The 25,056-nt window shown below is 36.5% G+C and overlaps 1 protein-coding gene across 1 annotated transcript in view; it reads right to left on the minus strand.

The window, feature by feature from the left end:
• Positions 1 to 10,110: 10,110 nt before the first annotated feature.
• The window catches only part of LYRM7 (LYR motif containing 7), a 33,065-nt gene continuing 18,119 nt past the window's right edge, over positions 10,111 to 25,056 (minus strand). The window contains exon 5 of the mRNA XM_044228292.1: positions 10,111 to 10,318. Within this exon, the coding sequence (XP_044084227.1) occupies positions 10,248 to 10,318 (71 nt within the window). The 3' untranslated portion in view covers positions 10,111 to 10,247. The remainder of the gene's footprint in view (positions 10,319 to 25,056) is intronic.

Consider the following 25,056-nt stretch of genomic DNA (forward strand, 5'->3'; position numbering starts at 1 on the left):
TTTGCTATGGAGTTGGTAAGTTCTTTACATATTTTGGATATAAGCCCCTTATCAGATATGACCTGCAAATATTTTCTCCAATTCCATAGGTTGCCTTTTCATCTGATTGATGGTTTCCTTTGTTGTGAAATATTTATAAATAAGTCTTTGCATGGATAATGCTTTCATTTCTCTTAGATAAATACTAAGGAGTGGCAAGTTTGGATTATATGGGGAGTATATGTTTAAATTCTTAGCAGTTTTTCAAATTTTTTCTGTCATTTTGCATTGCATTCAGCAGTATGTGGGAATTTCAGTTCCTCTAGATCTTTGCCAACCCTTGGTATGGTCACTCATTCTAATTTTAGCTACCAGAAAAGGTATATAGCAGTATATAGCATTATTCAATTGTGATTTTAATTTCCAAAGACTAATAATGTTGAACATCTTTTCATGTGCCTATTTTCCACTTGTATATTTTTTTGATTATTCAATAACTTGGTAATTTTTTCAAATATTGATGTTTTAAAATTTAGGTTGTCCCCTTATCTTAAAAGTTCTTTATATATTTGAGATACAAGGTTTTTTTTTTTTTTAAGATTTCATTTATTTATGTGACAAAGAGCAAAAGAGAGAACACAAGCAGGGGGTAGCTGGAGAGGGAGATGGAGGCAGCCTCTGTGCTGAGCCTGGAGCCCAAGGACCTTGGGCTAGATCCTAGGATGCTGGGACCATGACCTGAGCTGGAGGCAGACGCCTAACGACCAAGACACCCAGGTGTGCCTGGACACAAGTTCTTTATCAGATTATTATTTGTGAATATTTTCTCCCAATCTGTGGCTTGTCTTTTCATTCTTTTAACAGTTACCTTTTTACAGGTTTTTAATTTTGATAAAATCCAGTTTATTAAATTTTTTTGTTAATGTATGGCACATTTTGTGTCATATCTAAGAAATCCATGCCTAACCCAGAGTCACAAAGATTCTCTCTTGTTATCTCATGAAGTTTTACAATTTTAGGTTTTACATTTAAGTTTATGATTGATTTTGAATTAATTTCATATATATATAGTTTGAGGTATGGATCAAAGTTCCATTTTTGGATATGGATATCTAATTTTACTTTTGTCATAGCTGATTTAACTATTTGTGGACCTTTATTATTCCTGATAAATTTCTGAGTAAATTTTAGTAGTTCCTCAAAAAAAAAAACCCTACTGCAATTTTAACTGTGATTACAACGAATTTAAAGGTCAATTTGGGTAGAATCAACATGAGCATAAGTCTCCCCAATTATATCACTGACATATATCTTGCCATAGTCATCAACACCTCCATGTGTCTAAATCTTACTGGAATTTTAATTGTGATTACCCTGCAACACTCCGTCTCCAATGAAACACTTTTTTCACTTGGCTTCTAGGACTCTACCCAGGGGTCAACAAACTTTTTCTATAAGGGGGGGCAGACAGTAATTTGAGAGTATGAAAGCAGCTATAGAAAATATATAAATGAACAACTGTGGCAGTATTCCTGTAAAATTTTATTCACAAAAAAAGGCAGTGGGTCAGATTTAGTCTTTGTGAGCCACAGTCTGTCAGCCTCTGTTCAACATTCTTTTTGTTTTCATTTTACCTTACTGGAAACTTCTCTGTCTCTTGGGCTTATTATTCCTTATTTCCTTAACCTCTCAACACTGGAGTAATCCAGAACTCAACTTTCCCTCTCTAGGTATAATCAATTTCTTGGTGATTTCATCCAATATTATAAATTTAAGTAGTTTATTTATGTTAATGGCTGCCAGGTATGTATGTCCAGTCCAGACAACTTCCTGAACTCCAGCTATTACATTTGTTGTCGTATTAATATCTCCACTTGGATATCTAATAGGCATTTCAATCAATACATGTCCAAAACTAAACTCTTGATCTTTGTTCACAAACCTAGTTTGTTTTCACCATAATAACTGATGGCAACAATATATTTCCAGTTGCTCAGGTCAAAACCCTTGGGAATCATCCCGAACTCCTTTTTTTCTGTCTTACCTTACATGTACTCCATCAGGAAAACCATGACCCGTGTCAAAATATACCCAGAATCACACTTCTTAATTACCATCATTTTTGCCACTCTGGTCTAAGGCATTATCACCTCTTACCTAGATTTATGCAACAGATTTCTAGTTGATATTGATGCACTGAACCTTGCTCCGTAGTCTCTTCTCAGCATAAGCACCAAAGTGATCTCTTTATTTTTTAAAAGGTTTTATTTGACACAGAAAGAGAGATTACAAGTAGGCAGAGAGGGAGGCAGAGATAGAAGGGAAAGCAGGCTACCTGCTGAGCAGAGAACCCCATGCAGAGCTAGATCCTAGGACCCTGAGATCATGACCTGAGCCGAAGGTTTAACCCACTGAGCCACCCAGGCACCCCTAAAGTGATCTCTTTAAAACTCAAGATCAGATCCTATCACTTCTCTTTTCAAAACCATCTAAAGGCTCTGCATTTTATTAAAAGTGAAAACCACAGTCCTTGTAATAGCCCACATAAAGTGGCATCCAGTCCCCACCTCCTTCTACCACCAGATCATTTCTATGATTTCATCTCCTACTACTCACTCCATTAACCACTTTGCTCCTGTCACTGGGCATGAACCCGTCTTAGGAACACTGCACTAGCAGTCTGCCGTTTGGTAAGCTCTCCCCTTAGAAGGATACTGCACATCCTAATCTTTATTCAACTCTCTCTTTGTGAGAACTTCCCTGATCCCATTTACAATTGTAATACCCTACTGTTCCAGGCTTCCCTATCTCCCTTTCCTGCCTTTCTTTCTGCTTTGTTAATTTTGTTTGTCTATCTATCACCTCCAAAAATAAGTTCCCCCGGGCAGTGAATTATTGAGCTGCCCAACAGAAAATAGATGGTACACTTAAAATAGCAGCAGTTTGAGAATGATTTACTTGTAAAGTGACTACAAAACTATGTGTAGGGGAACCCATATGGTTAGTGCCAGAGGAGCTGTTGCAACCCCAGGCCTGAAGAGGAAAGGGAAGCTCTTATCCAAACCAGGAGTGAACTTTACAGAACTCACCTTGAAAGATGCTCTGAGGGAGGGACGCCTGGGTGGCTCAGTTGGTTGGACGACTGCCTTTGGCTCAGGGCGTGATCCTGGAGTCCCGGGATCGAGTCCCACATCAGGCTCCCAGCTCCATGGGGAGTCTGCTTCGCTCTCTGACCTTCTCCCCTCTCATGCTCTCTCTCACTGTCTCTCTCTCTCAAATAAATAAATAAAATCTTTAAAAAAAAAAAAAAGATGCTCTGAGGGAGAGTATAAGGTAACCTTTCAGATAGTCAGAAAGATAAATACCTGCCTTCACTCTCCTCCCTCCTGATCTCCTGATGGCATCCCCCATTAGAGAATCAGTCAAAAGTCAGAGGGTACAGAAGCCACTTGAGCTGGTCGGTTTTCCCAGAGAAGGTTGCAAGCAGAATCAAAAAAGACTAAGAGTGGATCTAAAATGACAAACAATACAAGGCAGGCGTTTTTGTTACTAGGGTTCATGTCTGTATAAAACTCAATAGGTTTACAATAAGAGTGTCTAGGTCTCTCTGTTCAAAAAAGAGGGAACACTTGATTATGCCAACTGCTGAGAGAATGAATAAAATGAGGACAAAAAATTGACCTTTGGACTTACAAGTGGAGGTCACCAGTAACTGGGACAATATGGGTTTGATTAGAATGGCAGAGATTAAGTCTTGACTGGGATTTCCATAAGATAGAGTTGTAAGAGAAGTGGCGACAGTAAGCACAGAAGCCTCTTAGTAAAAGTGCAGAAAAACGGTGTTGAAGCTCAAGGGTGGTGGTGGGTTCAATAAAGCTTTTTTTTTTTTTGAAATATTTAATTTTTTATTAAAGATTTTATTTATTTATTTGACAGACAGAGATTACAGGTAGACAGAGAGGCAGGCGGGGGGTGAGGGGAAGCAGACTTCCTGCTGATCAGAGAGCACAATGTGGGGCTCGATTCCAGGACCCTGGGATCATGACCTGAGCGGAAGGCAGAGGCTTCCCAGAGGTGCCCCTGGGAAGTATTTTAGAATGTTGAATGCTGTTGAAAACAATCCAGTTGGGGGGGGGAATAAAGGATTTGGTGGAGGAGAGATAATTGTAGGAACAAAGTCCTCAACTGATTCTAATATATAGTAACTTGGGATATGATCACAGTTGTTTTAGATGTAATCAAGAAAAGGATGGGCTGAAAATAAATAAATTGGAAAAAAAAATAAAAAAATAAAGAGACAAGTAAAAAAAAAAAAAAAAAAGAAAAGAAAAGGATGGGCTATCCAATAAATGATGCTGAGGCAAACTTTTCCCATAAAAAAGGATAAAATTAAACTCCTTCCTCATAAACAAAAATAAATTCTAGATGGCATAAAGGACCAAAAGTAAAAAGCAAAATTTAAATGTTCAAAGGAAAATGTATCAGAAGACCTCTGACTATAGAGCAGAAAATAATACTTAAAAAGGTACAAAAACAAAAGAAAAGATATTTAAGAATTTACTCACTGTAAAAAATATTTAAACATGCAGGAGTTACCATAAGAAAAATCCCCAATTTATTTACAAAATAAATTCCCATACTACAGGTTTATATAAATAGTGTTAAAAAGACCAGTCACATTGTGGAACAAGATATTTACATAACAGATAACAGACAAAGGATTAGTACCCAATATATAAAAAAAGGGATCAGTAAGCAAAAGCCAGATAATCCAAGAGAAAAAAAGTGAACAAAGGATATGAACACACATTCATAAAGGAAAACTGTAATGACCAATAAACACAAGATTATCTATTTCACCTGTAATCCAGAAATGCAAATTAAAACATGATACCATTTCATATCCATCGATTTGAAAAAAATGGGAGAAGTCATATATAATAACAACAGTTAGAATAAGGAAAAATGGGACCTCTCACACAGTATTGACTAGAATATAAACTGGTCGGCTCCTTTAAAGAACAATTAAAAATTCCTGGAAGGACTGAATATGCACATACCCTATGACTTAGTGGTTCTGCCTCCTCCTATAAATTCAGATAGACTTTGGGTACAAAATCCATGTGCTGGAGTTGTTGGTAAATTTGTTTGGAATATCAAAAAACAAAACAATACTATCATTCATCAAGAGACACGTTTAAGCTAGTTCATTCTTACAATGATATAAGACATAAAAGACCCAGATATTTATACAATAGATCCCATATAAAAAATTAAAAAAACAGATCTTTAAAACCTAAGTATGATGAAAATAAGTTACAGAACACATGGAGCATAACACCATTTATTTTCATTTTAAAACTTCAAAACAAAACTATGTATTGTTTTGAATACACACACATTTGTAAAAGTACAAAAACAAGTAAGGGAATGGTATCCACCAGTTGTAAAACAGTAATTATACCTGAAAAGACACAGGAGGAAGAAACAGAAGTGGGACTTTGGCTTTATAAGATTTTGTGACTTATAAGGAAGGACATCTTTAAACAAATATGGCAAAATGTAACCTCTGTCAATGTGGGAATGAGGGTCACGAGTGTCTGATACACTAGATGCTAATATTTTTACTATTTCATAATTAAGTTTTTTTTTTTTAAGATTTTATTTATTTATTTGACAGAGATCGCAAATAGGCAGAGAGGCAGGCAGAGAGAGGAGGAAGCAGGCTCCATGCTGAGCAGAGACCCAATGCGGGGCTCCATCCCAGGATCCTGAAATCATGACCTGAGCCAAAGGCAGAGGCTTTAACCCACTGAGCCACCCAGGTGCCCCTCATAATTAAGTTTTAAATAAATCACTAGTAGCTTAGGTATCGTCTTTTAAAAATTATACATTAATCTACTCACTGTAAAAAATATTTAAACATGCAGGAGTTACCATAAGAAAAATCCCCAATTTACCAGTCCTTTCATCAAGTCTCATTTTCCTACCTAATTACAACTGACCCTTGAACAACATGGGGGTTAGGGGCACTAAACTCCCATGCAGTTAAAAATTGACATATAACTTTTTTTTTTTAAATTTTTTTTTAAAGATTTTATTTATTTATTTGACAGAGATTACAAGTAGGCAGAGAGGCAGGCAGAGAGAGAGAGGAGGAAGCAGGCTCCCTGCTGAGCAGAGAGCCCGATGCGGGACTCGATCCCAGGACCCTGAGATCATGACCCGAGCCGAAGGCAGCGGCTTAACCCACTGAGCCACCCAGGCGCCCCAAAAATTGACATATAACTTTTAATTGCTCAAAAACCTAACTATGAATAAGCTACATGCTGGCCTTACTGACAACATAGTTGATTAACACATATTTTGTATGTTACGTGTATTATATATGGTATTCTTATAATAAAGTAAGCTAGACAAGAGAAAATATTAGGAAACTCGTACTACAGTACTTTGCAGTACTGTACTCTATCAAGAAAAAGGTCCACGTATAAGTGGATCCATGCAGTTTAAGACCTTACTGTTCAAAGGTCAACTGTACTTTTTAAATTTTTTTATGTGTATTTTTTAAAGTATGTAGATTTCTATTAATTTGTGTGCGTGTAATATATACGTACATATGTATACATACATACACACATATATACATATGTATACATATGTACGTGTATATATATATACAAGAATACATATATACGTGTATATATAATATACATTATATTTCTCCATAATACAAGAATACATATATATATGTATTCTTGTATTAATGGAGATAAAAGACTGAGTAAAATGTTAATTTAATTATTTTTAAAAAGGGGAGCGGCAGGCAGAGTGAGAGGGAGAAGCAGGATCCCAGCTGAGTAAGGAGCTACACGACGTGGGGATCCATCCCAGGACCTTAGGATCATGACATGAGCCGAAGGCTGATGCTTCACCGCCACCCAGGCATCCCAATATGTTTATTTTAAATTTTAATGTCAATTTTCCTTTCAAAAAGGTCCTATCACTTTTATCCCTTCCAGAAATATTTGAGATTATCCACTTCCTCATACCCATGTTACCCTTACAAATAATGGATATGATCAGTTTAACTTTTACAAATTTGATGAACAAAAAAAGTTTCATTTCATTTTAATTTACATTTCTCTGATCACTAGAGGGGCTTAATATTTCTTCTTTTGTGAAGAAATGGACCATTTTTCCCATGTTTATTTTTCACACAATTATGATTAATTAAGTCATAGGAGCACTTAAATATTTAAACTATTTTAATCACTATGTTGACAGCAAATAATTTCTCTAAACCTTTTTAATAGGAGCTTTCACAGAGTACAGAAGTTACATATTCTTGGGTGCCTGGGTGGTCAGTGGGTTGGGCCTCTGCCTTTGGTTTAGGTCACGATCTCAGGATCCTGGGATCAAGTCCCGCATCCGGCTCTCTGCTCAACAGGGAGCCTGCTTCCGCCCTCCCTCTGCCTGCCTCTCTGCCTACTTGTGATTTCTCTCTCTGGTGTCAAATAAATAAATAAAATCTTAAAAAAAAAAAGTTACATATTCTTATGTTGATGTATCTTTAATCTTTTGGGATTTTGATAGATAACATTTAAACTGTTCATGTCCATAACTTTCAATTGTCCCACCTAAAAACACAATATGTCTTCCATTAAGTTATACTTTTTTTTTAAAAGTCTATTACTATTTTATAGTTTTCTCTGCTAATATAAACAGGATCCTTTTTCTTATATATGTATATATACATATATGTATAAAATATATGTATTTTGAAGAAAATCTCATAGCCACTGGGTTTCATAAAATATGCATGTGAATTATTAATCTCTACTGCTCCTAATGATAAGTTTATAAAAAAAAAGAAATCTATTCAGATATTTATATTAATGTGAATGAAGAATGGACCACAGGAATTAAGATTAAAGAAAGAAAGCAAGGGAGTGCTCAGTAGTTTAAGCATCTACCTTCAGCTCAGGTATGATTCTAGGGTCCTGGGATGGAGTCCTGCACTGGGCTCCCTGCTCTGCGGGGAGCTGCTTCTCCCTCTCCCCTTGCTCCTAACTCATGCTCATGCTTTCTCTCTCTCTGTTAAATAAATAAGTAAATCTTTAGAAAAAAAGAAGAAAAAAAGCCAGACTATTAAAATTTTCAGTATTACTGAAACAATTAAAATATATTAAGTTAACCTAGGTCAGCCAACTTTCCTCCAAATAGATAATATAGATACTTAATGAAACGACAGTAGGTCAGGGAATTTAGCAGTGATTATACTGTGACAACTTTCAGCATTCTTTTATAAGAACAAATTTCAAATATGAAGCAACAATTAGATATCATTTCCACAAAAATAAATACTACATATGGGAGATGAAAAATTAATGTAGCAAGTCTTTTGACATGTATAAACCATTCCACAGACAACTAAACACTCTTCTTACAAGTATTAGAAGACATTAAGGATAGTTAATGGCTTAATATTAAGTGTAGTATGTCTGAGGAATTTAGAAAATCTTTGATCTCCCCAAATTAAATGATTTTATTATTTTTAAATTTAAATTAAATTATTTTAAAATATGACATTTTATATCCAGTATGGATATACCCATGTTTTGCCAACAAAGCTTGCATTAAGATCCTATAAAAATTAGGGCGCCTGGGTGGCTCAGTGGGTTAAGCCGCTGCCTTCGGCTCAGGTCATGATCCCGGGGTCCTGGGATCGAGTCCCGCATCGGGCTCTCTGCTCAGCAGGGAGCCTGCTTCCCTCTCTCTCTCTCTGCCTGCCTCTCTGTCTACTTGTAATCTCTGTCTGTCAAATAAACAAATAAAATCTTTAAAAAAAAAAAAAGAATCCTATAAAAATTAAAAATTTTGTATCATCATTGAATGGGAGAATTGGTCAGCAAATGGGAGAGAACACACTGTTCACTAAGAGAATGATAAAAATACACAGTTAAAAGAGAAACAAGAAGAATATTAAATACAATTTTTTAGTTCCCACTGTTAGATGGTAGAATGACACACTGTTTTGTGATACTGCCCATTACGTCAGGGAGGGATGGGATATGTGGAAAAAGAAAAGCCATTTAGTTTTATTGATTACAATGGAAAGAATGTAGCCATATATTACATTTTCACAATAAAGTCCAGCTGTGGCCCAAGTATACTATTTCTACTACGGCTGTATTACATAGTTTGATTAAGGGTTGCTATTTCCTAAAAAAATTAGGATTCTTTATTCCACAATGATCCTAGGTGATTTTGATATTTTATTTATCTATCTTCAGAAGACTAATTTTTTCTTAAAGATTTTATTTATTTGACACAGATAGAGAGATCACAAGTAGGCAGAGAAGCAGGCAAAGGGGGATGGGGAAGCAGGCTCTCCACTTAGCAGAGAACCCGATGTGGGGCTCGATCCCAGAACCCTGAGACCATGACCTGAGCCAAAGGCAGAGGCTTAACCCACTGAGCCACACAAGCAACCATCTTCAGAAGACTTATTAGAAAAATATCTTTACAGGAACAGAGAGAGACTCTATCTCTGAAAGGAAACTGAGTAATCATTTGTTAGCTACAGAAATTTCACTGCTTTAGGAGACAAAAGGCCACATTCTATCACATTGTGATTTTTCTGACCAATTTAGTTTATGGAACTAAACATAGATTTATTAATTTTATTTTCCTTTTTTTAAAAAAAAATTTTACTTATTTGAGAGTGAGAGAGAGAGAGTACAGGGGCAGAAGGAGAAGAGAAAGTAGATCCATGCTGACCAGGGAGCTCAAAATGGAGCTCAATCTCAGGACCCTGAGATCATGACTCAAGCTGAAGGTAGACACCCAACCAAATGAACAATCCAGACACCCCTAATCTAACAATTTTAACATAATAGTTTCATTTCACATGGGAGGAAAATCCACCAACTTGTCAAATCACTGCATTCTTAGTTAAGACCAAAATACTCTTCAAGGTCATAGAAAAATGAATAGGACATATCTCCTAAGCATTTATTTTAGTTTATAAAGTTTGATTTTCAAAGCAAATGACATGTCTTATTTAAAGCTGTCTAAAAATATTTAACTATGTTCTGCAGTTTTCAGCAATGTTCTTTTAATGTGAAATTTAATTATGAAATGGTACTTTAATTCATTCACTTTCAATAGGCTGGTTCTGAAATACTTGCATTTCCAAAACTTCCATTGCCACAGTTATATATTTAGGATTAAAAACTAAAAGACTTGATTTTATCCTAGAAAATTCATTGCTTCTGAGTTGGTGCATCACAATATGGCACATTTTCTATAAGGAGCTCTCTCCTAGGGACCAATTCTAAAAGATAAACAAAAAGAATAATTGATATCATTAAAATTAAAATAAAATGAACATAATACTTGTTCCCCCCTAAAATTTCTAACAGTAAAATACTGAATTTTAAGGTAAATCTTCCAGAAATATTTCATTTCAGTTAACTTCAAAGGTGAAGTCCTTGATTTTAAATGGAAATTGTTAACAGGATTCTCATTTCAGATTATATTAAAACATCTATGATCAACTTAAGCCTTAATCATTTATTTATTAAATATAACTAATAACCTAAACAGAATTTGACTAATGTACATTATCACCTATCTGAGGACAGATTGCTGATAATTAAAACAATCAACTTGATACTTTGTTAAAGTGCTTACTATATAAAAAGCAAGGCCATTTTCCTTACTTAAAGACTCTAAATAAATTTTACAGAATAGTGGTTCTCATTTGGGGGTGTTTTGGGTTGTCACACCAAATGAAGAATGCTACCGGCATTTAGTGAGCAGGAGCCAGGAATGTATGGGAAGTCTGGTGCAGTGAAAAACTATGCTGTTCAAAATGTCAACAGTGCCCCACTGAGAAACCCAGTCAAACAACAACAACAACAAATAATGAGTCTTTGGTAAGACATCCTGCTGGAGGTCAAGTGAGATGCAACTTTTAATTAAGATAAGAAATTTTGTAAACATCATTGATTTTTCCTTTTTTTCTCCAGAAGAGATGAATTCAGGTATCATGATAACTTGCATATACTCTTCAAAAATAACATGGTCAAGAAAGACAAAGACAGATTGAGGAATTGTTTCTGATTGAGGAAGACTAAAAAACATGGTGACTAAATGCTATTTGTGTGATCCTCAACTGGTTCCTAGACCAGAGGGAATTTTTTTCTTCTGCTAAAGAAGACAAGTTAGGAGAAATGAAAAATCTGAATGGTAGAGTTATATCAACATTCATATTCTGGTTTTGATAATTACACTGTGGTTTTATAAGAGAATTCTTTGCAAATTTAGCAAACATATATGAAAGTTTTTTTTTTTTTTTTAATTTGATAGACAAAGATCACAAGTAGGCAGAGAGGCATGCAGAGAGAGAGAGGAAGGGAAGCAGGCTCCCCGCTGAGCACAGAGCCTGAATCGGGGCTCTATCCCAGAACCCTGGGATCATGACCTGAGCCGAAGGCAGAAGCCTTAACCCACTGAGCCACCCAGGGGCCCTAAGTAATTATTATTTAACCATTGTTTATATCTCATTTGCCTCTACCAATCTTTGGAGATACCACCAGAGAGCAAATTAGAGTTTAGGTTTTAACATATTAGCGATGGCAGTAAATTGTTTCACTTATCAAACATATATATATGTGCCATTTTTATGCTGAACATTACCTCACAAAATAAAAATGTAGAAGCAAATATAGAATAGTCTCTTCAGTACAGCATAGTGGCTGTAGTTAATAATACTGTATTGCTTATTTGAAAGCTGCTCAAGGGGCGCCTGGGTGGCTCAGTGGGTTAAAGCCTCTGCCTTTGGCTCAGGTCATGTTCCCAGGGTCCTGGGATCGAGCCCCACATCGGCCTCTCTGCTCAGCAGGAAGCCTGCTTCCTCCTCTCTTCCTTTGCCTGCCTCTCCGTCTACTCATGATCTCTATCTGTCAAATAAATACATAAAATTTAAAAAATAAAGATAAAAAAGAAAGCTGCTCAAAAAGTATATCTTAAAAGTTCCCATCCCAAAAAAAACAATTTGTAACTATGTATGCAGACAGATGATAACTATACCTATTGTGGTAATCTATTTTGCAGTCTATACAAATATGGAATCATGTTGTACAAATGAAACTAATATAATGTCACATGTCAGTTACACCCAAATAAAAAAAAGTCTATTCAACTTCAAGGAGTTTACAATCTGGTGGAAAATACAGATCAACCAAAAGTTCAACAAAAGACAGTTTAAAAAAGTAAGGGATTTAATCTGCTCACATATCAAGAAATACAGATTAAGGCATCCTGGGCTACTGCTGGTCTTTACTATCACTAAGAAGCCAGGCTCTTTTTAAATTCCTGCTCTGCTATCCATGTTTGATTTTTGTCTTTACTATTGCTGTGGTATCATAGCAGGCAGATGGGAAAAGGGCAAAAGGACACTGCTAGGTAGGCTTATGCCTTTTTAACTGGAAAATACCCTTCTTACAACAACATCCAGTATACAACTGCTTAGGTGGTCAGAAAGGTGTAATGTAGTCTGAGAAATAACTTTTTTTTCTGTTTTATTTTATTTTTTTGCTTGGCATACTGGATCCCAAACAAAGTTTTTCAGCTGGTAAGAAGGAATGGATATTGAGGAGGTAACAAGTAATATACTCTTCTGGCTATACAACATGAATATGCCTTCATTTCATATATAGAATATATCCATTTACTACTTGACTTCCAAGGTCCCATCCAGATGCAAACTGGGTACCTCTGGCGAATGTGCTAGCCTTCCCATTAGGACTAGCCAGCACCCACATGGTAGTTACCTACTGGGCTACAGTAAAGAATAAATAGATACAGCAATGAAAACCTGGAATAGGAAGCACATGGCAGTCACTGTTCCACAGTAAATTATAAAACCTGCTGGAAGAGCAAGGAACCCTTGCTTTTGGCAAAATAATAAATTTTTTAGTCAGACAATCTGGTAGCACATATCCCATTTTCTGGGAGACTTAAAGACCCTCTCTTGTTCACTGTTCCTCAAGGCTCCTGGTATGTCCGGGGAATCCTTGTCCAGAGGTGGGCATACTGGGGAAGATGCCCTTCTTTGAGGCTCTGAAGCTTTCACAATCCCCTTTTTATTGATATGAGTTCAGGAGCCCAGGGATGGTCTTAAGAGTTGAAGCCAGGTACCCAGGCTTGGTGTTTCCTGGCAATATACTTCATTCAAAATTACTTTTTTCCTAGTCATTTTATTTTATTTTTATTTTTTAGAAGATTTTATTTATTTGACAGAGATCACAAGTAGGCAAAGAGGCAGGCAGAGAGAGAGAGGAGGAAGCAGGCTCTCCGCTGAGTGGAGAGCCCAATGCGGGGCTCGATCCCAGGACCCTAGGATCATGACCTGAGCCGAAGGCAGAGGCTTTAACCCACTGAGCCACCCAGGCGCCCCTCTAATCATTTTAATGTATAAGTAGCCACAGGCAAACATCCTGATAATTTTTAAGCATGAGGATTTCCATCCTTTGGTAATGGCCTCTATATTCTGGCCTCTATATTCCCCAACCCTAAGATTAATGGATACTTCTTTTTTTTTTTTTTTAAGATTTTATTTATTTATTTGACAGAGAGAGAGAGACACAGCGAGAGAGGGAACACAAGCAGGGGCGAGTGGGAGAGGGAGAAGCAGGCTTCCCGCCAAGCAGGGAGCCTGATGCGGGGCTCAATCCCAGAACCCTGGGATCATGATAACCTGAGCTGAAGGCAGCCGCTTAACAACTGAGCCACTTAACAACCAGGCGCCCCTTAATGGTACTTCTTAAAGTAATGAAAAACTATAGGCCCCAGTGAGTAAGTGAATTGTATATCTCTGATTCTTGTCTGGAAAATGGGAATGGCTTGAGGCATTAATTTTATTTCATGTTGGAACTCAAAAGTGCCCTGCTTGTATTGGCTATAGGGTTAGTGGATAAGAGCAGTTCTCATTTTCAATTCTGCAAGACGCTAAATCTCAAGTATAAGACTTTGAATCAGGATGTAGACAGAAAAGTGCTCTTAGCAAAATAGTACCTCCTTCTGTATTTGCTTTGCACCAACCAGCTTAATCTGCATTCATTCTCTTTTTCAGTATTTTGCTGAAAGCAGGAGGAAATAACCAGAACACCTGACATTCTGTTATTTCTCTTACTGCTGTAGCTTTAGCTGGTACTTGGTCTGTGTCTCAGAAACATGATGAGGCAGTGACTTTATGTTTCATCACTACATAACAAGGACCACCAGCCTAAAGACTGTAAAGGTCAGGTCCATAACAGTCCTATCTCCCTCTGTCCTTGCCTTCTATTCAACTAATTTCACATTTTAGGCTGTGTAATTTTCAGTAACTCACTTCTAGTAACAACTTCTGTTGTTCTTAGTGAAAAGTTAACAGAAGCTGATTCTGCCTAATTAGGCAGAGAAGTAATTTATTAAAAGGGTTATTAGTCTAACTCCATGCAGTTATTGTGAGGGCTTAAGAATCAGGCAGGCTTAAGGCTAAGCTTTCAGCAACAATACACAAAGTCATACCACAAAATTGGCCTGATGGTGAAAACTATTGCTCCTTTTGGGCACTAGAAGAAATTGCCACCATTTCTACCACCACGGAACACAAGATGCTACATTTCAGATGCTGCTGGAAACTCAATTTTACTACATCTGCTCCTGCCACCACAACAATGCCACTTCTGAATCAGTAACTTGACTCTACAACCACAGATGCTACTCTTGCCTGCAAAAAAGATTCTATGCCAACTGTCTTTTCTCAAGTTCATTTCTGATTATGAGTGAATATACTTCACCTATGTCAAATTCTGTGCCTGACTAAAACTACCAAGTCAGGAAATGACAGATGTTAGATAGGATGTGGAGAAATGGGAACCCTCCTACACTGTTGGGACTGCAAGCTGGTGCAGCCGCCCTGGAAAATAGTATGGAGGTTCCTCAGAAAGTTGAAAATAGAGCTACCTATGACTCAGGCGATTAGTGCAATTACACTAATGGGTATTTACTTGAAAGATACAACTGTAGTGATCTGAAGAGGCACGTGCACCCAAATGTTTATAGCAGCAATGTCCACAATAGCCAAACTATGGAAAGAACCTAGATGTCCATGTACAGATGAATGGATAAAGAAGCTGTGGGGCATATATACATATATATGTGTGTGTGTGTGCACATGTGCGCACTCATACGCATACACCCACGCGCGTGCGCGCGCGCACACACACACTGGAATACTATGCAGCCATCAAAAAGCCCGAAATCTTGCCATTTGCAACAACAGTGGATGGAACTAGAGGGCATATGCTAGCAAAATAAGTCAATCAGAGAAAGACAATTATATGATCTCTCTAATATGAGGAATCTGAGAGGCAGGGCAGGGGCTTGTTGGGGTTAAGGAAGGGAAAAAAATGAAGCAAGATGGGATTGGGAGGAGACAAACCATAAGAGACTCTTAATCTCAGGAAACAACCTGAGGGTTGCTGGGGAGTGGAGGAGGGAGGGATAGGGTGTCTCAGTTATGGACACTGGGGAGGGTATGTGCTATGGTGAGTACTGTGAATTGTGTAAGACTGATGATTCACAGACCTGTACCCCTGAAGTGAATAATACATTATGTTTATCAAAAATAAAATAAAATAAAATAAACAAATTCTATGCCTGAGCTGTAAAGAAAACTGAAGATGTGGATTTTCTATATTCTATGATGGGAATTTAGAATTAGATGAGATGGGGCGCCTGGGTGGCTCAGTGAGTTAAGCCACTGCCTTTGGCTCCAGTCGTGATCTCAGAGTCCTGGGATGGAGCCCCGCGTCGGGCTCTCTGCTCAGCGGGGAGCCTGCTTCCTCCTCTCTCTCTGCCTGCTTGTGATCTCCCTCTGTCAAATAAATAAATAAGATCTTTAAAAAAAAAATAGAATTCAATGAGATGGAAATCCCATTAACAAAATGATCAATTCAAAGAGTGGTAATAACCAGAAAACCTATCAAATGTTCACTCCATCCCTTTACCCAATTCACCTTATTAGGTAACCTTTGGAATCACAAAGTGCCCTAAAGGGACGCCTGGGTGGCTCAGTGGGTTAAAGCCTCTGCCTTCAGCTCGGGTCATGATCCCAGGGTCCTGGGATCGAGCCCCGCATTGGGCTCTCTGCTTGGCAGGGAGCCTGCTTCCTCCTCTCTCTCTGCCTACTTGTGATCTCTGTCAAATAAATAAAATTTAAAAAAAAAAAAGTGCCCTAAAACTGAATTTTTCTAAATTAACTTCCAGCACTTTCATTAGGCCAAATTTATCATGGGTATATTTACATGCTGTATACTATTTTTCACTGCGACGTTGCTTTATTGATTGTAAAGTCCCTGACTTTGCTCTCTATATTAGATGTCAATGTGTCATAACAGTGTAAGTTTATTAAAGTTGTCAGATTTTGAAAAAGAACTATACTGAGATAATGATTTATTTCCTACACTTTAGGCTCCTGAAAAACCTTATCTATTACGGTCATATGAAATGTATCACTTAAAAAGTAATTTCTTAAAATAAAAAGGCTTTATTTAATTCACTCTGGCTCAAATAAAAATGTAGGTCAAGATTAAAAATAAATAAATAAAATAGAAGAGGAAGCAGTATTTCCAAACTTATTTCATGAGGCCAGCATTACTCTGATACCAAAACCAGACAAGGACACTATAAGGAATGAAAACTAGAGACCAATATCCCTGATGAACATAGATGTGAAAATCCTCAACAAAATATTAGCAAACCAAATTCAACAATATGTGAAAAGGATCTTAAACCAAGATCAAGTGGGATTTATACCAGGAATGCAAATCAACATCTGCAAGTCAATGTGATATACCACATTAACAAAATGAAGGAATAAAAAAAATCATAGAATCAACTCAAAAGGCATAGAAAAAGCATTAAACAGAATTCAATATCTATTCATGATACAAACTTCCAGCAAAATGGGTATAGCAGAAACATAACCTCAACATAATGACTATGAGAGGCCCACAATTAACATCATACTCAATGATAAAAAAAACAAAGTTCATCCTCTAAGATCATGAACAAGACAAGGCTGCCCATTCTCATCACTTCTATTCAATGCAGTACTAAAAGCCCTACCCAGAACAATGAGGCAAGCAGAAGAAATAGAAGGTATCCTAATAAGAATAGAACAACGGTCTCTATTTGCAGATAATACATTATATATAGAAAACACTAAAGACTATCAAAACTGCTAGAATAAACAAATTCTGTAAAGTTGCAGGATAAAAAAATCAATATACAAAAAATCAGTTGTATGCTGATATACTATTAACAAATCATCAAAAAGAGAAATTTTAAAGGATCCCATTTATGACTGTGGCAAAAATAATAAAATACTTAGGAATACATTTAATCAAGGAGGTGAAAGACCCATATACTCAAAACTATAAAACAGTGATGAAAGAAATAAGACAACACAAATAAGTGGAAAATTATTCCATGCTAATAATTTGGATGACTTAATGCTGTTGAAATATCCCTCATATTCTATGGAATCTACAAATTCAATGCAATCTCTATCAAAATTCCAATAGTACTTTTCACAGAAATAGAGCAAATAATCCTAAAATTTATATGGAATCCCAAAAGACCTTGAAAAGCCAGAGAAACCTTGAGAAAGGAGAACAAAGTTAGAGACCTCACACTTCTTGATTTCAAACTATACTACAAAGCTATAGTAATCAAAATAATATGGTATTTGCATAAAAACATAAGAACAGATACATAGATCAATGGAATATAAGAGAGGGCCCAGCGATAAACCATGCATATACTGTCAGTTAATTAATGACAAGGGAAATGGGAAAGGATACAATGGGAAAAGCTGGTCTCTTCAATAAATAATTCTGGGAAAACTGGACATCCAAATATACAGAAAACGAAAGTGGTGTAACTTAACACCATACACAAAAATGAACTCAAATCAGTTGAAGGTCTGAAGACCTGAAACCATAAAACTCCTAGAAAGAAACACAGGGGAATAAGCTCCTTGACACTGGCCCTGACCATAACTTTTTTCGATCAGACACTGAAAACAAAGGTAATAAAAGAAAACATAAATAAGTGGGACTAAATCAAACTAAAAAGCTTCTTGTACAGCAAAGGAAATCATTAACAAAATGAAATACAACCAATGGAATGTGAGAACATATTTGCAAATCATATATCTGATAAGAAACTAATATCTAAAGTATATAAAGAACTCATAATTCAAAAGCAAAACACCAAACATATAATTACAAATTAAATTTAAAAATCTAATTAAAAATATGCTCAGAATCTGAGCAAAAAATATGCTCAGAATCTGAGCAGACATTTCCCCAAAGACCTATAAATGGCATAAATACACAAAAAGGTGCTCATCATCCCTTATCATCAGGGAAATGAAAAGCAAAACCATAATAAGATAGCACCTCATACCTGTCAGAATGGCTACTGTCAAAAAGACAAGAAAGGATGGCAAGGATGTGAAAAAAAGGAAACCCTTGTGCACTACTGCTAAAAATGCATGCAGTCACTACAGATAATGGTATGTAGTCTCAAAAAATTAAAATAAAACTACAATATGATCAGGGTGCCTGGGTGGCTCAGTGGGTTAAGCCTATGCCTTCGGCTCAGGTCAAGATCTCAGGGTCCTGGCATCAAGCCCCGCATCTGACTCTCTGCTCGGCAGGGGCCTCTTCCTCTGCGTGCCTCTCTGCCTACTTGTGATCTCTCTGTCAAATAAATAAATAAAATCTTAAAAAAAAAAACAACACCAAAACTACAATATGATCTAGCAATTCCACTTCTGGTTATTTATCCAAAGAAAATGAAATCACTATCTTGAAAATATATCTGACCCATATGTTCACTGCAGCATTATTTATAATAGCCAACACACTCAAACAATCTAAGTGTCTACAGACATTGAATGGATAAAGAAAATGTGCTGTGTGTATACAGATAGATAGATAGATAGATAGATAGATAGATGATGGAGTATAATTTAGCCATAACAAAGGAAGGAAATCTTGCCATTTGTGAAAACATGATAGGCTTTGAGGGTGTTAACGCTAAGTGAAATAAGTTAGACAAGGACAAACACTGTATGATCTCACCTACATGGAGAATCTAAAACAAATACAATAATAAAATACTGCCCTCACAGATAAAGAGAAAAGATGAGGACTCAGAGGTGGAAAAGTATGGGGATTGGATGAAATGGGTTAAAGTGGCCAAAAATACAAACTTCCAGCTTTAAGATAAACAAACTCTGGGGATATAATATACAACTTGGTGACTACAGTTAATAATACTGCATTATAGGGCAGCCTGGGTGGCTCAGTGGGTTAAAGCCTCTGCCTTCGGCTCAGGTCATGATCCCAGGGTCCTGGGATCGAGTCCCATCGGGCTCTCTGCTCGGCGGGGAGACTGCTTCCCCCTCTCTCTGCCTGCCTCTCTGCCTACTTGTGATCTCTGTCAAATAAATAAATAAATAAATAAAATCTTAAAAAAAATACTGCATTATATATTTGAAAGATGTTAAGAAAGTAAACCTTAGCGGAGCCCTCCTGGCTCAGTTGGTAGGGCATATGACTCCTCATCTCAGGGCTGTGAGTTCAAGCGCCACATCAGGTGTAGAGATTACTTAAAGAAATAAAAATAATTTTTAAAAATCTTTTTTTAAAAAAGATTTTATTTATTTGACAGAGAGATCACAAGTAGACAGAGAGAACAGGCAGAGAGAGAGAGGGGGAAGCAGGCGCCCCACCAAGCAGAGAGCCTGATGCAGGGCTTGATCCCAGGACCCTGAGATCATGACCTGAGCTGAAGGCAGAGGCTCAACCCATTGAGCCATGCAGGCACCACCCCCCTTTTTTTGTTTTTAAAGATTTTATTTATTTGACAGAGAGATCACAAGTAGATAAAGAGGCAAGAAGAGAGAGAGGAATAATTTTTAAAACTCTTAAAAAAAACCCCAGTAAATCTTAAAATACTCATCATAAAGAAAAAAATGTATAACTATATATGGTTGTTTAAGTTAACTAAAAACTTGTAATAATTTCACCATATATAGATATATAAAATCATTATGTTACATACCTAGAACTAAGACAATGTTTTATGTTATATTTCAATTAAAAAATCTATCAGTGGCATGTTTATGAGTTTGGTAATCAGAGTGTTGTTTAGGATATAAATAAATTATAGGGCATTAAAATATTTAGAATATTTAGCTCCACAGTTCTAGAAAGATCTCTAAACATATTAAGCACACAGATATATATAAACTCAAAGAACTTGAAAAAAACCTGTTTTTTTTCTAAGAACCTGTCCTGATCCACCAAGTGTTAGATTTGGAACTCTGCCTATGTGCCTCAACTACACATCTGCCTCTCTTTTCATGGCACCCAAATGATTGTAATACTTAACTATTTATCACAGCACTCTAAGTTCCATTAGGACAGGAACTATCTTGCTAATTTTTTATTTTCAGTGCCTAACACAGTATGTATTCAATAAATGTTTGTTGGATCACATGAACTTGCCTCAGAATAAAAAAAATTAGATAGTTTTAGGCAAAGACAAATATTAAAAAAACAAAGAATAGAAGTTTAAAAATATACCTGAAATAAAGAATAGTTTCCTGGATTTTTTTTTTTTTTTTTTTAGATTTTTATTTATTTATTTGACCGAGAGAGAGATCACAAGAAGGTGGAGAGGCAGGTGGGGGGGGGTGGGGGGGAAGCAGACTCCCCGCTGAGCAGAGAGCCGGACCCCGGGCTCTATCCCATGACCCGAGCTGAAGGCAGAAGCTTAACCCACTGAACCACCAGGCACCCCTGGAACTTTTAGAAATGAGGTATGATTAATATATAACCACGTGAAGCCCTGAGTTTTTTTGTTCACAATTTGTTCATCATACATCTTCTTATTCGTAGTTTTTTCTTTTTCACAAATTTGGTAACTGTCTATAAAATATATGTTTGAAAAAGGCCAACAATGAAACCAGCTGCCAATGTTCATATGAGAAAGAGGGCGGTGACAAATGTCAATAACCAATGAACAAGTATAGAACAAGGGGATAATTTCAGTATTTATCTAATCATAGTTATTCTTTTTCTATATAATACCTAGCAAAGCTAGGCTAGACCAATGATGAAAATGGTATGAATCAAAGATTATGATTAATCCAAACTCATGTATCAGAGATACCAAAAAACAAATAAACTAGATGCACAGAAAAAGGTAGGGAATACATGGAAATAAAAAGTTTCCCTAATATTTTTTTTCTCGTCCTGCCCCAGTTTCCCCAATATTTGAAAAGATTGTAAAAATAATGAATTTGGAGGGGGGTAGGGAGAGGATGGTTGGGTTATGGACACTGGGGAGGGTATGTGCTATGATGTGTGTACCTGATGATTCACAGACCTGTACCCCTGGGGCTAATAATACATTATATGTTAATAAAAAATAAAAAATTAAAAAAAGACAAATAGGAAAAAAATAATGAATCAACAAAACTAAAAACCTATGGAATGGGAGAAGATATTTGCAGATGACATATCCGATAAAGGGTTAGTATCCAAATATATACAAAGAACTGATACAACTCAACACCAAAACCCCCCAAAATCTAATTAAAAATGGGCAGAAGATATGAATAGACATTTCTCCAAAGAAGATACACAGATGTCTAACAGAAACATGAAAAAATGCTCAACATCACCCATAATCTGGAAAATCAAATCAAAATCACAATGAGGTATCACCTCACACTTGCCTGAGGGCTAAAATCAAAGACAGGAAACAACAAGTGTTGGTGAGGATGTGGAGAAATAAGAACCTTTATGCACTGTTTGTGGGAATACAAACTGGTGCAGCCACTGAGGAAAACAGTATGGAGGTTCCTCAAAAAATTAAAAAATACAACTACTTTATAAGCCAGTAATACCACTAGTGGGTATTTACCCAAAGAATAAGAAAACACTGATCTGAGAAGATATATGCACCTCTATGTTTACTGCAGCATTATTTATAATAGTCAAATTATGGAGGCAGCCCAAGTATCCACTGACAGATAAATGGATAAAGAAGATGTGGTTTTACATGTATAAGATGGAATATTATTCAGCAATAAAAAAGAATTATACTCTTGCAGTTTCCAACAACATGGACAGATCTAGAGAGCATAATGTTAAGTGAAATAAGTTAGAGAAAGAAATAGTACATACTTTCATTCATTTGTGGAATATAAGAAACAAAACAAGTGAACAAAGAAAAAAAGAGACAAACCAAAAAACAGACTCTTAACTCTAGAGAATAAGTTGATGGTTATCAGAGGGGAGGTGGGCAGGAGGAAGGGTAAAATAGGTGAAGGAGATTAAAAATATACTTACCATGATGAGCATTGAGTAATTTATAGAATTGTTGAATGACTATATTGTATGCCTGAAATTAATACAACACTATTTTTTAAAAGATTTTATTTATTTATTTGATAGAGACACAGCGAGAGAGGGAACACAAGCAGGGGGAGTGGAAGAGGGAGAAGCAGGCTTCCTGCCAAGCACGGAGCCCAATACAGCGCTTCATCCCAGGACCCTGTGATCATGAGCCAAAGGCAGACGTTTATGACTGAGCCACCCAGGTACCCCATAACATTGTATATTAACTATAATGAAATTGAGATTAAAAAATTAAAAAAAATAATATGTTGACATTTTACAAAGTTTCAAAAAACGAGTTTTTTTCAAATGATGAAATTATTAGGTCTGTAATAAAGAAGCTTGTAATTCTCTGCAAGGAGAGAGATGTGATTTTTTTTTAAAAAGGAAAAAATGAGAGGGGTGCCTGGTTGGCTCAGTCAGTAGAGCATGTGACTCTTGATTTCAGGGTTTTGAGTTCAGGCATGGTGCTTACTTAAAAAAAAAATAAGAAGGAAACAATGAGGGTGCCTGGGTGGCTCAGTGGGTTAAGCCACTGCCTTTGGCTCAGGTCATGATCTCAGGGTCCTGGGATCGAGTCCCGCATCGGGCTCTCTGCTCGGCAGAGAGCCTGCTTCCTCCTCTCTCTCTCTCTGCCTGCCTCTCTGCCTACTTGTGATCTTTCTCTGTCAAATAAATAAATCCTTTAAAAAAAAAAAAAAAAGAAGGAAACAATGAGAAGTTATTCATTATAAAGAGTTCTTGGTAGGTGTTCATATTTTATTTCTACTCTAGTTATTTGAAAGAGAAGGAAAAAGAAACATGGATTTAGAAATCATGCATCTGCTTCTGAACTTGATTATTTAATTTTATTATTTTCAGTTTCTATTATTTTTCATGTTGGGACATTATCTAATATTTTTTGGAAACACACTATCACAATTCTTGCTTTTTAGCCAAGTAGCAAAATTTTAATTCATTTCTATATACCAGTACAGACACTACTAAAATTTATGGAGAGATTTGCTTAAAGTAATTGTAAAACAGAGATTAAAAAATCAGATTTGTTGGGGCGCCTGGGTGGCTCAGTGGGTTAAAGCCTCTGCCTTCAGCTCAGGTCATGATCCCAGGGTCCTAGGATCAAGCCCCGCATCGGGCTCTCTGCTCAGCGGGGAGCCTGCTTCCTCCCCTCTCTCTGCCTGCCTCTCTGCCTACTTGTGATCTGTCTGTCAAATAAATAAATAAAATCTTAAAAAAAAAATCAGATTTGTTGTATCTTGGATCCACAGGAATAAATTAAGAAAAAGAGACCCATATTTCTCTTAATAGAAAGAATGGGGCCATTATTAAGGTAATACAGCATTCTATACTAATTACCATGAAAGAGACAAAATTTCCAATCTTGTGGGAGAATTAAATTATACAGAAAACCAACAGATAAAAAGAAATTTAAAGCAATACTGCTGCATCTAAAACCAGGCATCTGAAATATGGATATCAAATTTAGCTGAAATAACCTAAATTTTTGTTCATATAAATAAAAATACCTTTTTTTAAATGTTAAAAATAACATTAAGCTGTGACTACCTCTATAAAATGTTGCTATACTATACAAAAGCTCTAAAGATCATTATTAAGATTAAAGATGATGACTAAAATTTGCAATTTAGATTAACTATGTTTACTGCTCTTATAAATACAACTCAGAGCTAGTACTGCCTTTTTAAAAATGTTTTATTTATTTATTTGATAGAGAGAGGGATCACAAGTAGGTAGAGAGGCAGGCAGAGAGATGGGGAAGCAGGCTCCCCACTGAGCAGGGAGCCTGATGCAGGGCTCGATCCCAGGACCCTGAGATCATGACCTGGGCTGAAGGCAGAGGCTTAACCCACTGAGCCATCCAGGTGCCCCTAGAGCTAGTAATTTCTTTTCTTTTTTTTAATTAAATTTATTTATTTTCAGCATAACCGTATTCATTATTTTTTCACCACACCCAGTACTCCACGCAATCCGTGCCCTCTATAATACCCACCACCTGGTACCCCAACCTCCCACCCCCCCGCCACTTCAAACCCCTCAGATGGTTTTTCAGAGTCCATAGTCTCTCATGATTCACCTCCCCTTCCAATTTCCCCCAATTCCCCTCTCCTCTCCATCTCCCCATGTCCTCCATGCTATTAGCTATGCTCCACAAATAAGTGAAACCATATAATAATTGACTCTCTCTGCTTGACTTATTTCACTCAGCATAATCTCTTCCAGTCCCATCCATGTTGCTAGAAAAGTTGGGTATTCATCCTTTCTGATGGAGGCATAATGAGCTAGTTATTTCTGATAAATTCTCATGAACTAAAAATAACTTTAAAGCTCTATAGGACTTATACTACTAAAAATCAAGATTTATTATAAGGCTGTAATAATTAAGACATTATGGGATATGATGCATGGATAGAAAAACTAATTATACAGATTATAAAGTTCAGAAACAGATATATGCACATATAGTTATCTGATTTTAGAACAAAGGTGATCCTGCAGTGCAGTGGGGGAAAAAGGGTTT

This window comes from Neovison vison, chromosome 1 (genome assembly GCF_020171115.1).
Source record: "Neovison vison isolate M4711 chromosome 1, ASM_NN_V1, whole genome shotgun sequence".
Lineage (NCBI taxonomy): Eukaryota > Metazoa > Chordata > Mammalia > Carnivora > Mustelidae > Neogale > Neogale vison.